At 38.3% G+C, this 16,065-nt stretch overlaps 1 protein-coding gene across 2 annotated transcripts in view; it reads right to left on the bottom strand.

Annotated features, from left to right (window-relative positions):
- The window catches only part of STX17 (syntaxin 17), a 24,331-nt gene extending 8,468 nt beyond the window's left edge, over positions 1-15,863 (bottom strand). Inside the window, exons 1-3 of one of the 2 annotated variants that reach the window (XM_010181910.1) lie at positions 15,741-15,863; positions 7,513-7,578; positions 140-362 (exon numbers count right to left, since the gene is read on the bottom strand). In XM_010181910.1, coding sequence (XP_010180212.1) covers positions 140-362; positions 7,513-7,578; positions 15,741-15,863 — 412 coding nt within the window. The remainder of the gene's footprint in view (positions 1-139; positions 363-7,512; positions 7,579-15,740) is intronic. The other variant, XM_010181917.1, reaches the window with a different exon arrangement.
- Positions 15,864-16,065: the final 202 nt, after the last annotated feature.

The following is a 16,065-nucleotide window of genomic DNA, read 5'->3' as shown; positions in this document are numbered from 1 at the left end:
AGGGAAAGAAATCCAATTCTCGATTAACAATTATTATTCAACTAAAATCTCATTTGTTTACTTAATTTATGTCTGGTCAGAGAAATTGTGGGCTGGATACAACGATACAGATATAACAGATACAGAAATTAAATTCTACTACCTCCTCCTACAGTTGCAGATCTGGTTAAAGAGGCATCGTCCTGTCCTTCGAGTTGCCTTTTAAGTTCTTCTGCAGATTGAGAATGGAGCTGCAGGAAGTCCTTTATGGCCAGTGAAGCTTCCTCTTTAACAGGATTTATCATTCTCTGCAGAACGGGGATGTCTTCCTGTCGGACTCGCAAACAGAGTTTCTCCATCTCTCTCATGTTGGCACGGAGTTGCTGCAACAGTGTTAAGAGTTATTTTGTAGCATAGTACCTAGGAGCACCGAACACCTGCAGTGGCTGGGAAGCAACTATCATCTTGATCATCTTTAAATAAAAGTGTCATTTCTAAGTTTTAATAAACTAAAACAAGGAAAACCCTCCAAAGTCCCAGGTTTCAAGGAATCCCTATGTTCCAGGTCACCTCTCCTCTCTATTTCCAGACTGCACTGTTTGACTGCAGCTGTTCACTATCAAAGGCATCCCCAAATTGCTGTCAAAGCCCGTGCCACCAATAACGCCACAAATCCTTTCCTTTTACCCATCCTGGGTCTGCCAGACTCTGTTATTTTGTGACCGAGTGCTATTCCCTGGTTGTTTTTTTTTTTGTGCTGCTCCTGCAAAAGAGTCACCCCAAAACAAGTACAGTGCCTCAGCCGGAGCTCAAAGCCGTCCACAGAGTAAGGCACGGGGACTTCTGAGTGCTTCTTACTCAGAGGTGCCACCACATCACAACCAGCTGCCAAGTCTGCTGTATTTTTAATATCTGCTTGCATCCACTCCGTTCTCTGTCTATAGAAAAAATGAATGGAGGCAGCAACTCCCAACACAGCAGTCCCCAAACAGTGTTCTCCCACTGAAGAAGTCACTTTGTTTTATCTTGGGTTTCAGTTAAAGTATTTTAGCAATTAATTCACTACGTAATTCCTGAAGTTATTTTCGTGTCTGTGATCAATTTAGGCCTTTGCCAAAATATTTACACAGATTGCAACAAGTTAAATAATATCTAAGTAAAGTTAATGATTACTTCTCAGAATTTGCTTTTTTTTATAGTAAGTGACTGTGGTGATTATAGCACTTCAGGATACAATCATTCACAGCCCCCAACTACCCCAAAACGATCATTTTCTTTCTGTAAAAGACAACTTCAGGGACAAAGGAAAAGAACTAGTTTTTTTGCAATATTTATATTATTTTTTTTTCAGAAGAAGGACAACTATATTTGATTGGAATATCAAATATAATAAAACACAGAAATACGTCTTTGGTTTCAAGAGTTCTGAGAAGACATAAACTATTCACAACTAGCAAGAAGAGGCTGTGTGCAGGCATCTCCTGTGAGATAAATTTCTATCTACAACAAAAATTAAGGAGGTTTTTATCGCCTAGGCTTTTAAAATCTAAAAATGCACACAACTTTTCTTTTTCTACAAATGAAAAGAAGAAATTTATGGTTTAAATTATACCACTCAGTGTTTTAGGACAGAGTTTTTATCTCATTATAAAAAAAAAAGGCTGTAATAAAAATAATATTCATTGTGTTACATTCTAAGGTGATAACATAAATTATGTTCTTTATTCCGCTGTTTACCAATTGTTTTGAATGTTCTTCTCACAGCAAAACAAGAGACTGGATTAACACCAGTGAGCAGTTAGAAAAATAAAGGTTTTCTTCAGTAATACAAACCAGGCACAGGTAATGCCTCAGAACGACAACATTGCTTAAAGCAGGAACTATATGGATCTAGCCAGTTTAGGTCACATTATTTAAGTCTAACCCCAGGTAAAAACACCAATTAAAAATAAAAAAAATAGAGATACAAAAAAAACCTTTGTAAGATACTGAGTTGAATTTTAATCATCGTCCCCAGTAAGTTTCCTCATATATTTCTCATCTTAATCTACCTTTCTCTTCCTGTTCTCTTCTTCCCATCGTCTGCCCATAAGTACTGAAAAAGGGAAAATGTCATCACGGTCGGAGTCCACCACATGCCAAAATTATTATCAGTGTATAAAATCTTGGAATTGGAAGACAAAATGGGACTACCTAGACACATTTAATTATCTATTTCGTGAGAATTATATGCAAGGGATGAGGTGAAGTTGATCCTAATGTTTCAGGAAGCAATGTTATTGTTGTTGTTGTTGTTGTTATTATCCTGTCTCTGGCCATAATGAAGACCAAAAAATGGTACGTCAAGCAAAAACCTGTTGTGAAAGAGTGACAATAGTGAGTTTGGGATGGGCCAATAATGCTTCCAAAGCAGTTTATTTTTTAAAAGGAAAATTTCCCAGTGAAAACTGAGTTAAAACATAGCTCTGCTAGGGATTTGCACCACTGCAGCTGCAGCAAATTACCAGCACAGCCAATGCATGTGTATAATTAAGATGGTTACTGGGCAGTGACCAACACAGCCACCAACTTGCTGCTGAGGCTTTCAGAAATCCTGAACAGAAGCTTCAGGAGACACGAGCCACCCACCCCAAGGAATGGCCAAATCAGATCCTCACATTCACTGTTTATTATTCAACTGGTGACCAAAGAGAAATATTTGTGAGAAAGAAGATGGAGGAATCAGCTGATGGTATTTGCCTACTTGGTGAAATTTAATTTTAGTCCCTCTTCCTTTGTGGCTTTGGAGAGAGGACTCTTGATCCATTTATTGCCAATTAAACAGCAGCCAAACGGCATCAGCCCAGCAAGAAAGGTAAGCCCTGCTGCAAGGAGATGCGTCTCAGGACCTCACCAGGGTGGAAGATGATAAATGTTCTGGATATGCAAATAGCAGTGACTTCTTTTCATAATCATCTTAATGGGACAGAGATTAATTTCTGGATAGAGCACAGAAGTGTATCACCTTCTTCCTAACTGTTTTCACTTTTAAAACTAAGCTTACTCAGCAAGGACAGTGATACAACATCTTGTTTTCATTTATGGGAACTCCTGAGTTTCAAACTCACCAAATTCAGCCCAAAAGACACAGAATCTTTCTTTATAATATTTGTAATTTTGGTCTGTTAATTTCCAAACCCAATTTTTTTCAAATCTTTGTTTCAAGTGGCCTTCTCACAAAAACTGTAGGAAAATAAAGCTGGCGAAAACCTTGGGAAGTCATCCCTGCAAAGCATGATCCATTCTCCCTATTTTATTTCCAACAGTTGTTTATCTAATCTGGTCTTAAAAGGTCTCCTTTATGAAGAGCTGCAACCTCCTTGACATTATATTGCAAGCATTTATTATCCTAATTGCTATAGCATTTTCCTCATGGCTAACAGAAGTCTCTCCTGCCTCAGTTTAATCCAGGTATTTCTAATCCTCTCTGCTCAAACCAGAGAAAGACAAGCCCTGTCCTCCCTGCAGCCACCTCTTCCATGTTTGCAAACAGACAGCACGCCACTGTCAGGAGTTTCCTGAGCAAAATCACTTACTGTCAGTCTTTCCAAATAAGTCTCGTTTTCCCACTTTTTGACCATTTTCACTGCTCACCCTGACTACTCCCTAATCAGCCCACAGCTTCCTTAACAGTGTGGCACCCAAACTGGACTATTTTACCTGGGATCACAAATCTACTGCTGACCAAAGGCACTGTGTGAGAGACAGCACTGACTGCTCTCCCACTTACAAACGGCCCTATGTTATTTGGCTTTTTTCTGTATCACTGCCACACAATCAGTTCACGTTCACTCTGTGTCCCTCAAGTCCTCTCCCGCAGAAGTGCTGCCCCAACAGCTTCCCATGCTGGATATATACAGCCAATGATTGTCCTTGTCCTCATCCAAAAACATAATCCCTATCAACTGTCCCTCCATTCTGCATTTTGTTGTTTTAAATTAAGAAGTAAACAGTGCTTCCAAACAAACCCACCACCTTAAACATAAGTAACATTTTTAAGGAAGTATTCCTGTAGTTTAGCAGTGCAAATGTAATGCTGCCTTCACGTATCTTCTCTGGGCTTTTTTCAAAGTAACGTAGTAAAGGATGTATGTTACAAATTTTTTGGTATAGGTCAAAGAAACTCTGAGTTTAAGGACATATTTACCCTACAGATGGCCACAGGCTGCAGTAGTGAGTTGATTTTACATGACCCTTCATTCACAGAATCACAGAATCACTCGCTTGGAAAAGACCTCTGAGATCATCATGTCCAACTGTTCCTGCCTACCCACTAAACCATATCCTTAAGTACCTCATCTACCTGCTCTTTAAATACATCCAGGGATGGTGACTTCACCACCTCCCTGGGCAGCCTGTTCCAGCTTCTGACGACCCTCTCAGTAAAGAACTTCTTCCTTATCTCTAACCTGAACCTCCCTTGGCACAGCTTGGTGCCATTTCCTCTTGTTCTATCCCCCATCACCTGGGAGAAGAGACCAGCATCCACCTCTCTACAACCTCCCTTTAGGTAGTTGTAGGTGGTGATGAGGTCTCCCCTCAGCCTTCTTTTCTCCAGGCTAAACAACCCCAGTTCCCTCAGCCGCTCCTCATAAGGCTTGTGCTCCAGACCCCTCACCATCCTTGTGGCTCTTCTCTGAACACGCTTCAGAATCTCAACATCCTTCTTATAGTGAGGGGCCCAGAACTGAACACAGTACTCAAGGTGCGGCCTCACCAGTGCCAAGTACAGGGGCATTGATACTATAAACAACCTCCTGTGGCAATGAAGACTCTCATCCACTCAGCTTCTCATGCTCTTCCTCTGTATTTGTGTGGTATTTCAGAAAGATACTTACATGAGCCCTACAAATAAGCTTTGAAGATTTATGCAAAATTATGAAAACCATCTTTCCCTTGTAAACCCTTTTCAGTTGAAAAGAAAATCATAAAAGTGAAAAAGGAAGAAAAAAAAAGAACATTCTTCAAGCAGCTTTCCCTGTTAGAAAAACATAGAGGAGAGCCTACGTCTGCCTAGGTATGTTTTGCAGAACAGTCTGCCTGTGTGGGCTGAATACAGAATAAAGCTGGATCGTTCATCAACAGTATTTTTCCTTTTTTTGTTCCATGTCTTGTATCCTCTCTAGTAACTGCAGCATTTTTCTACCCTTCACTATGAATATGATCAAGGCAGTCCTTAGGTGTTAGAACAAAATACTGCCATTTCATTGAAATTAAATCTTAAAATCATTAACTCATTGTACAGTACAGTCAGCATATATGTGAGCAAAGTCTTGCAAAACTGCATATTTATTCAGGTCCCAATATTTTAAGAAGTCCACGGATCCTCCTTAAGAATAAAAATCAAGAGTACATTTGTGAAAACTAATAAATACACGGTATACCAAAGCTATTTTCTCAGTATTTCTGAAAGGGTGTCACTGTGCACTATACAAAGATTTCCCCAGTTTCTTCACTTTCCTTTTTGCAAGTTTTTTTATGCGGCACCCAGTCACCAGAAAGAGGAGGTCTACATTTATGCTCAGCTATACTTCTATTATAATTTTGACCATCATCAAAAGTACAACAGAAGTAATTATTCTGGGTAAACTGAAAATTCAGAAAAATGGCTAATTATGTGCACATGGATTAAATGTAGAGTGGCTGTGCATATATTTGTCTAAAACCTGTGGCGGATGCCTTGGGTCAATATTGACTTAGGGATTCCTAATGTATTTTTACAACATCTAATTTTGAGAGTAAAGTGTGTGCTGCAGAGAACATTTGGTATCACAATAATTAATCTGATTTCTTCGCAAACAAACAGCTCACAAGTCCATTGGTAAACATTTAAACAGCTTACAGCAAACACATTCTACATGTCATATAATTTATTATCAAGTACTCTGGACTCCTAACTATTTAATTAAAACAAAGAGTTAGTCTACTCTTCTTGCATGGACCCAGATACTTATTCTGCTTTCTGGCTATTGGAATGTGAACCACTTTAGATCTGGATGCAAGTTATGCATTAAAAGCAATAAACAATTAAGTAAAATATAAGGAAATTTATTTTGGCTGAAAGTGAGAATGGCAGGCTTTAGGTTCAAGACAAACATAAATGTTTTATTACTAACGCACCTAATGTATTTAAAAACATCACCTTCAACATGATTACTTTTTCTCTAATTATTGATAGATTTTGTCTTGCTAAACAAATGATACTGATCATAAGGAGCTGCAAGAGAAGCCTTTCCTACTCCTCAGATGTGAAAACACATTAGAGCACAGACATAAGCAAACACACTACATCACACCCTTTAGAATGTCAATGTTTTAACAGGACTTCCACTCTTGATAGTAAAGAAAACTCTTTCGATATTAAGAATAAATGTATTCTATATTCCAATTTAAAAAATGCTTCGTGACAATCAAAAGAAACATTCAAACCTCCAAACAACAGGAAAATTAAGTTCACTTCATATAGAACTTCTTACAACCTACACTAAAAAAGCTCATTAACACCTTCCATTCCTGAAAAAAGACACATAACTCCAGCTCTGCCTGCTAATACTGTTGTTCAATCGCGATTATGTTCTGCTTTCTGAGTTGTTGGTCTTTTTCATTTTTAGTCTGGTCTAATTTCTCACAGGAGTCAGTAAGACACTGCAACAAACACGGGAATTTGCAGTATTACAGTTATAGAATACAGTGGTTTAGGACTGTGCTACCGCTGCTGGCAAAGCCTGCTTGTCTAGATGCAGCAGAGGTCACAAAAGGTTTGTTCTAACACAAAGTCACCTCCCTCCTCTGACCACCACCTGAAACCAACACAAGGTGCCTCTCCTGCTGGCAAAGATATGACTGTCCCCAGAATTTTGCCCACACAGCACGTTACAACCATTAGCTGCTGTATCTGTGTCGGCAAACTTTGCAGTGCAGATCTGCTCTTTGTTATTCTGTACCGATAACCTTCTTTGGCTGATGTTTGGCATTAGCTTTTCGATCAGTTTCATCAAGACGTGCATTTTTCAGAAACAGATGTCGGATTCTCTGTGTACTGGCTTATGGGTGACTATGCATGAAGTCACTGAGATGATGCCATGCTGACCAGTGCATCCGGTATTTCCCCCTTTCATGATATTACGCATTTAACAAGAATTACACACCAAACCAGCAGCCCAAATGTTCTGTTTGGTCTGAAACTATGTTTTAGAATTAAAAGTATTCCTTATTGGATTTCCGTCTTCTAATTTAGTAATGTAAGACGATATTTTGCAAAAGAGCAGAGACTCCAAACTTTTACGTTCAAGAATCCTGAGACATTTCTGACTGTATTTGCCTCACAGGACACAATTAGGAAAGCCCTATCTTTTAAATGTCGTAAAGCAATACCATGTACTTGTCAAACCCATTTGTCAAACACACGTCTCTGTGAAAATGCATCCCTGAGGTAACCAGTACTATGTATGAAATTTAATTCCATTAATATCACAGTCATTTTAATATCATTACCTGAACTGTTCGTCCTGCGTTGATGTGCTCTTCGTGCAATCTGTCCCACAGCCTGCATCTCTGATACTAGAATAAAGGAAAAACACTCCATATAATTGCTATTTTTACCAACTGACTATGCAGAAAAAAATGAACCTTCTCTAAATAACCACTTTAATTTTCCAAAATTGACAGTAAAGAAGCTGAGTCATAGGCATTTCCACTGCAAAATTAGACAGGTAAATGGCAATGTATTTTGTGAATCATTTTGCACTATGTATTTTACTGAACTGCAGATAACCAGGGTTTCAGCATCAGTTTTTAACAACAAAGAGATAGTGCAACATCCTGACACTGCTGTGGCAGAAATCACTTGATGGTCAGTAAAATAAAGGGCAGAAGGAGGAAAAAGGAATGCAACAGGGGATAAGCAGTACAGGTCATACAGGACAACAAGGTATCTGATATAATTTACAAAAAAAATTGCATTCATTACACAACATTACTGTCTACATTTAAAAACTTAGCATTTCTATATAGTTACAAACACAGTTATGAGAATGATCAGGGCAGATTTGGTACCCCCATGAGGCTCCACTAACCTCAGTGGGAAACCATCCATACAGCACTTCCTACAGGACACGGACCAGAGTAATGACTCCACGAACAGAGAGCAAGTTTTGCCAAAGAACTGCATATCATCAGATAAACACCCTTTCGTTGTTAAAAGAAATCAATCCCTGCTATTGGCAGTTGACTTAAATAATATAGAGACATTGTCACGAAAAAGAGTAGTAAACAACAGAAGAGGAAGCCTTGATTCCTGGAACATGTGCTGAAACCATCAAAGAATGCTTTCACAAAACCAGACAATATTAGAACACTTAATAGTTTAAATAAGAAGACAAAATATTTACCATGATTTTTGAGGTATTTTTATGTAAAGTAATTCCTTGATTTTATATGCTTTGTTACCAATAAAAACTATCTGCAGCCTATATCTTTCCTTAATTATTTTCAGAATTTGAGAGGCCACAGCAATGAGGATCACAAGTTACTCAGCTCCCTAAAATACAAGACATCTGAAGTTACTTCTTATTTTCAGAGAAAAAACTTCTTTCATGCCAAGATTTTGTAGTGCTATGAAAGAGAAAACATTTAGTGTCCAATTAAGTCAGATTAAAGTGATTTTTCTAGGAAACTAGCAACTTCTGCATGAATGATTATGCCATTAAAATTACTGCCATTGTTCTTTAAAATAAAATGGACAAAAAAGTCTGCATCAGCAGTAGGTCTTCCAATTCACTCATCCCCAAAAGAGTTACGAAATGGGAATTTCTGAGGGTAGCACAAAAGTGGTTTGGGGGAAAATTACCTTTTCAATTTCAACTGACAGTAATTTATTGTCCATATACTGCATAATTAAAAAATCTTATTTTCCATTGAAGAACAGAAAGAATTCCTGAAGAAACCTTTACTGCTTTTTTAAATTTCTACTAGAAATGCTCAGCACATTTATCTGCTTTATATAGTTAGAAGTTTTATTACTTTGCTTCAAAATTCCTAGCCTGCCAGTGATGACCTCAAAGAATCCAATGACTTAATACACCCAGAGCAATGACATTCATGTGGTCAGAGAATTCCTCCTTCTTGACTTCTCTTTGCCATCCAACACAAAGTAAGTTGTGCTCCTGGGCAATGTTCACTCTTGGGGATTCAAGGATAGTACACCTTCAGAAGAGAAGGTATTGACATTATTTATCATTAACAAATACATGTAAAACTAAAGGACCTCCATGAAGTAAAAGCACCTATGGAATCCTAATCTGTTGGAGCAGGTCCAGAGGAGGGCCACTAAAGTGGTCAGAGGGCTGGAACACCTCTGCTGTGAGGAAAAGCTGAGAGGGTTGGGGTTGTTCAGCCTGGAGAAGAGAAGGTTCTGGGGAGACCTGAATGAAGTCTTTCAATACATAAAGGAGAGAGAAGAAAGACAGAGAAAGACTTTTACTAAGGTTTGCAGAGACAGGACAACGGCCAACACTTTTAAACTGAAAGAGGTTAAGTTTAGATTGTACATAAGAAAAAAATTCTTTACTGTGAGGGTGGAGAGACACTGGCACAGGTTGCCCAAGGAAGCTGTGAATTCCCCCTCCCTGGAAGTGTTCAAGGCCAGGTTGGACAGGGCCTTGAGCAACCTGGTCTGGTGGGAGGTGTCCCTGTCTATAGCAAGGGGGTTGGACTGGATGATCTTTAGGGTCCCTTCCAACCCAAACCACTCCGTGGTTCCATGATCCTCTGATACTTGATCATAATTGTGCCACAGCCAAATAGTTTGCATTCCACATCAGAAATACAAAACATCAGGCTACTCTTAGACACTCAATCTCTTTTCTTCTTTGTCCCATTCTCTTTTGAGAACTCTCTTTAGAAATAAAACCTTAATGCTTATGATTTAGATCCCTCCCATTTCTCTTTGAAAATATCCAGTGGTCATGGAGAGAACTCAAAACTTTTAATCATATTCTCTGCATTAATTTTTGTAGCAGCTACTGCTCACCAACATTTCTAAAAGCTCTGCAATAAATATCTTATATAAAGGTATAAACCCTGATGAAGATTGCAGTAAGACTCAGATATCTTAATTTCTCATTTTGTGTCACCCTTATGTATCTTCCCACCACAACAATGGTCCCCAGCCAAAGGTAAAAAGTGTTTCACACATTCCCCTTTAACTTTGGTACACTCACAGGAAATGAAATTAAAACTGAAAGCAACAGGGAAAAGGATGCCATGACTTACTGTACTTTTTTTAAGGATGGCTGCATACCACCAACAAAGTTCAGGACCCATGCCAAAATCTCTACCTTCCTGTAGTACCGTGACAACCGCTTTCATCTAACAGAGGTTAACAGAGAGTTGTAACTCTTTTGGATAAGCATGCATTTTATCCTCTGTTTTGGAGTGAAAGGCCATCCAAACCCTGGAACACGCTTTAGAAAACAGAACTCTTATGGGGAAAGCACAGAAGGAAAAAAAAAAACCAAACAAGCATAGAATACTGATTTCTTAAGGATGTAATTTTTAAGTCTTCAGAAACTGTCATATGGAAAGTTGGACTCTCAAATAGTTGAGAAGCAATGACGATGGATTTATGGTAGCCACTTCCTCTGAAAAGGTGTGCTCAAGGTCAAATTTCATTATATATTGATTTTATAGTTTCTTCAAACAGTGATTTAGTAGATTAATTGTTTGGACTATCTCTGGAACCTAAGGTTTAAATCAATATTCATGAAATGAGGTTAGAGATATTGGCTTCATCATAAGTAAATAATGTTGCTGCTCTAAGCAATTTGACATAATTAGTGATTTTTGCTTAAAAGTAGCCTGTAAAATAAACAGGATCAGATTCTACAAAATTATCCTTTTACCTCTAGGGATGTTTGGTTTACATGGCTGAAAGTTAATTTTACAAAAAGTATTTTAGAGAAAACCATTTAAGCTGCTGATGCTAAGAGCTCGTAAACGTGCTGTAACACATTCATTATGGTGAAAATGCATGTAGAAGATGAAAAATTCAAATTATCATGGAAGTACTTAAACCAAACTATTGCTACTGTTCTGATAACCTATAACGATCAAGTGACAGATTTCAACCTCCAATTTGCCATATTTTTATTCTCACCATCTTTTTAAAGAATCTGGCATTTAGGGACTATTTTTATACTCAGATGTACTGCCTCTTGTAAATGTTTGTGTCTAATACTTTTTGCCAACGCACAGAAGTTCTGAAGTCTTCAGTACTGCTGAATAGCTTCTGGTATAGTTACCAACTGTCTGTTTAAAGGTTTTATCCATAGTCTCTTGTTTCTAACAGTTCCATTAATTACTGATTCAATTATCAAATCTGCCAGGATTTATACTGTTTAGGGATGCAGAAATTCATAATAGTATTCTGAAATCAGAAAGACAAATCTATACGAAACATTGCTACCATTTCTTGCTTTCATAAAAGTGCTGTTGTAGGGGAAGTGCAGTTAACACTTTAATGTTTACAATTATCCAAAGAATCTTCTAATATGCAAATTTTATGTTGACTGAACAGATCATTCACACTGATACCATCAGCAAGCTGAAAACCTCAGGAAATGTCCAAACCAGATACTTTTAGGCTGTATCAGATTTTTACATTCAAAATATAAAATTCAATGACTTATAAAGCATCTTGATACTTTGCTGTGGTCACTGATTGCCATTAAAGAAACACTGTATGTATGTATATGTATATGTATGTATGTATGTATATACATAGTCTGTACGGTCTATAATTAAACTCCAGCTAAGCACGAGCTCCTCCGACAATGCTTTGAACAAAGTGCTAGATCAGACCTAAAGATGCATTTTATCCTGAGCACTAATATTTTCTGCATTTTCTTCCAGACACAGAAAACTACTCTTGCAACGATCTCCCATTCTATCTGCAAAACAGGAATGCTTGATGAAGGGCCAATGAAGACTTCAGTTGACCAACACATGGCTGAACTAAATGTAACATATTTCACCCCTTCCCTGACACCATGGTAACACTATCTGACTAGATACAGCATGATTACTATTTGTCTAAATATGTAAAAGATTTTTATCAGGACCAACCAGCAACTGGCTACCTCTCCTCACTGCCCACGTTCTACAAAACCAAGTTCCCAAGATCATCTCTCACACCGGTAAGTACTACACAGGGTAATAACTGACCATGTCTCTATTCCTCACTGCAACATCCATGTCTTTTGAAGCTTCTTGATAGGGCTTTTATATACCCTAAATGAAGGAGTTTTTACACATATGGACAATGTCTATATAGCAGTCAAGCGCCGGAACAGGCTGCCCAGGAAGGTGGTGAAGTCACCATCCCTGGAGGTGTTTAAGAAGCATGTGGATGTGGCACTTCAGGACATGGTTTAGTGGGCATGGTGGTGTTAGGTTGATGGTTGGATTTGATTATCTTAGTACTCTCTTCCAAACTTAATGATTCTGTGATTCTGTAATATTTAACAAGGAAACTATTTAGTTGTACAAAGTAATATTCTTAAAAAAAAAATTTTTAAAAAATCAAGCAGTGTGTAACAGTTATGCCCATCCCCTCCACCCTCTATCTCTAATTACTTCTATACACAAATCAAAAGGTCATCTTACCTTCAAAGTGCAACAAAAACATTTGTGTAATGCTAATGTGCCCTGCTAATCTGGCAGGTCAGCTCCCTACTCCCATCAACAGACAACCCTTTTCCAGTGACCACTTGTTTGCTCCTCTCAGGCAAGGCTGTAGCTTTCATGCCACCCTGTTAAAGGTATTTATTAACTGCATCCCTTAATTTCTGGATGCCTTCCTCCAGACTCTGAAGAATGGTACACCTCACTGGTCCACAGTTACTGAAGCTGCTGGTGTTAACTGAAGATAGAATCTTTAGCATAATTTTAACATAAACCAACTGTGGACCAAAAACTACCCCTCTGCAACCAAGAAATCCCTTTTTGGTGTACTATAATAAGTGCATGTTGCTTCCAGGCATAGCCGGGCAACTTCTGGTTATAGAAAGAAGGAAAGAACCCAGCTATCAAGGCTGCCTGTATCTGAATGGAACAGCTTGCACAGAAAAGCTATTATTACAATGTTCTCTCCTCCAGGCACCTCTGCATCCTGTCCTATCCCACATTACTCTTCACTAGTTGCCCTTAGCTAGCCCTGTGGCCACGGCTAGGTATGGGCTGTGCACACTGAGAGACCTACACATGATCCCTGGAGGCTGTACACCTCTCCAGGGCAATTTAACAGTCGGGGGTCCTTGTTCCCCCATCACCTAACCCAAGAGCTCCTCTGTACTCCAGCTCCAGTTACTCCAAAGTAACTCAATTAACTGTTCTTTGTAGGAGAAGCTGGAGAACAGAAAGCTGCCCCTGGCTGCTACAGCTCGAGATGGCTGGAAAGTGGCCGATTCAAGGGAAAAAATGCTGAATCAGCTGGCATCTAGGTAATGTAATGAGTTACACAAATATGGTATCACAAAGAGTAAACACCATGATGTGACTGGAAAAAACAGGTCATCTCATTCTGAAGTTATTGTTTCAGGCAAATATTATACTAATACACTTTTCAGTTTGGGAATATTGCAGTTCATATCCTTACTGTGTCCTTATTACACCCTTACCAGGAAAGAGTCAAATTATTATCTCCCATCATTAGTCTCAGCAACCCTAGTTCTTGTTCTGTTCCAGTTTTTCTCTTATCTCATGGTCACCCACCATTTCTGCACTCTCACCTTCCAGCTGAGGTACTTCTTCACAAGCTCCCCTCACCCAAATCTTTATCCTTTATTTACATGAGCCAGAAAGAGCTTCCTCTTGCACACAAGTAAGGGAAAGTAAGAGGATGAGACTGCGGGAAGACACAAGAAAAATCATCTCCCTGTTTTCATTCCCAGATTCAGGACCAATCAAATCAGTAACTCCAAGAATGAGTTCTGGTAATTTCTGAGCATAGGAGTGGGATTTACCCAGTATTGGGTAAATCTTTAGCAATCTTCAGTGGTGGAGTTTAACCAGTATCTACTGAGTACCTGCAAACCACCTTCTTTCGGAATCGTACCTCTTGGCTAAAACACAGCAGATTTGTAGAAACATAGCAATATGTACAGTCCAAAAAAGACCACCCCACTGTTCCAACACATCACTGCATTGAAAAGAAACTATTAGCAGTAAGCTATCAATCACTATCACTTAAATGAAACATTTCTTACTAAGAGAAATTACTATCACTTGAACAACACATTATTTCCTCACTATGTTCTCAGAAACAAATACATGGATTTATTTTCTCTCCTCCCTCATCCCCAAACTACTCAAGGCAGAAATATGGCACGGAAAATTCATCCAAAAGGTTACTCACTTGGTAAAGTCACAGTAAAGTTATAGTAAAGCTGTGAACTTGTGAGAGCAGCAAAATACAAAACAGTTTCAACAATAACATTATAGATACCTTCAGATCATACCTGTCAGGAAATCAGAATCATGTTCACGTATTTTCTTCCCTTTTATTCATTCCTTCCCAAGGTGCTAGAAAATGTAGATAGCTGTCCTACACCATCCAGACTTACATATACACTTGATTTTATATATTGTGAACAAGCCTAGTGAAATTAATATGACGTATGACTTTTCAGAATCACGTACAGAACTTCACAGAACTACAGGCACTCACTGTCACAGATTTTTTTGTGGTGGTAAGCAAAATCTTTTCTAAACAAATCTGTCTTATATCAATAATTCCAAAAATTCCATCGCAATACTGGTATTATGACTGTAAGCGTCCTTCCTGACTCACAATCTCTCTTCCTTTTCTTAGTGGTGTCATCTCTTTTAGTAAATCTCTTACCACCTTCCTCAACAAACCAATTTCTCTGTTTCCACAGGTTACAGCTATACTAATAAACAGAGACTGAGAATATCTCAAGTCTGAAATCTGTTCATCTGTGCTGCTAAATTGTTAAACTGTTTCTGGTATGGTTTTGGCCACGGTTCAGGAGTTAAAAATGCAGAACAGAGGCTATTCCCCATTAGCAGTGTGGATGCAGCCACTCTGTTTTGCAGAATATGGGAGTTTAATAATATAGACATAGGCCTTTTCATGTCAGACAACTGTCCTGGGCATGTTTATTTTACCGGTACAGGCATTGCCACAGCGTACAGAAGAATTTAACTTTTTAACTAATTTTTCTTGGAAGCATATTCAGCTTCACTGTCAAGTGTGAGCTAATGTCAACAAGAAACATATAAATACGCTGCAATTTTGATACAGTTCTTTTTCCATTTACTTAAATAATTCAATCTCTCTATTTCTCTCACGTCAGTTTAAAAACATATATAGGAAAAGACAGGTACAAACTGTAAGCTATTCAGAATAGTTGGCAGCAAACCACTATGACTTAAAAAATAAAATAAGACTATTAGGCTGCTTTCCTTACAACAACTTTTTAACACAAAACAGCACTGTTTCTCACTCTGCAGACTGACTAGTTCCCACTAGTAAAGGCCTTTGTACACACTGAATGGTCAGACAATACAGAAGCTTCATTTTTAGCCAAATTTTAATTAAAACATCTAATAATCAACTTTCCATTGAAATCTCTACCTAATCTTCCATTAGAACTGCTTCTATACTGCAGAAAGAACTGTATTAGTAAAACGTGAACACTGACCTTCTCAATATTTATTTGGTGCTTTCTTAACCTCTCCAAATCTGTTGGAATTGCCACTTTAACGAATTTCTGAATGGCAGGTTCAATTCGACGGAGCTTAACTTTTTCATCATCTTCAGACATCCTAAAGGCAGCTTTTTCAAGTCAATACTTGCCCAGTACACCTTCACCAAGGCTGAACCCCCTAAAAAAACCAAAGAATTAGAGGCTTAGAAAAATGCAGTAATTTAGAATCACTTTTTAAAAGAAAGCAAAATAAGGTAAATCAGTCTTTTCAATAATCACATCTATTCCAGAACCACATTTGAGCAGTATTTACTACTTA

Source organism: Mesitornis unicolor, unplaced genomic scaffold (genome assembly GCF_000695765.1).
Source record: "Mesitornis unicolor isolate BGI_N332 unplaced genomic scaffold, ASM69576v1 scaffold23760, whole genome shotgun sequence".
Lineage (NCBI taxonomy): Eukaryota > Metazoa > Chordata > Aves > Mesitornithiformes > Mesitornithidae > Mesitornis > Mesitornis unicolor.
This window is presented reverse-complemented; position numbering and strand designations above follow the sequence as displayed.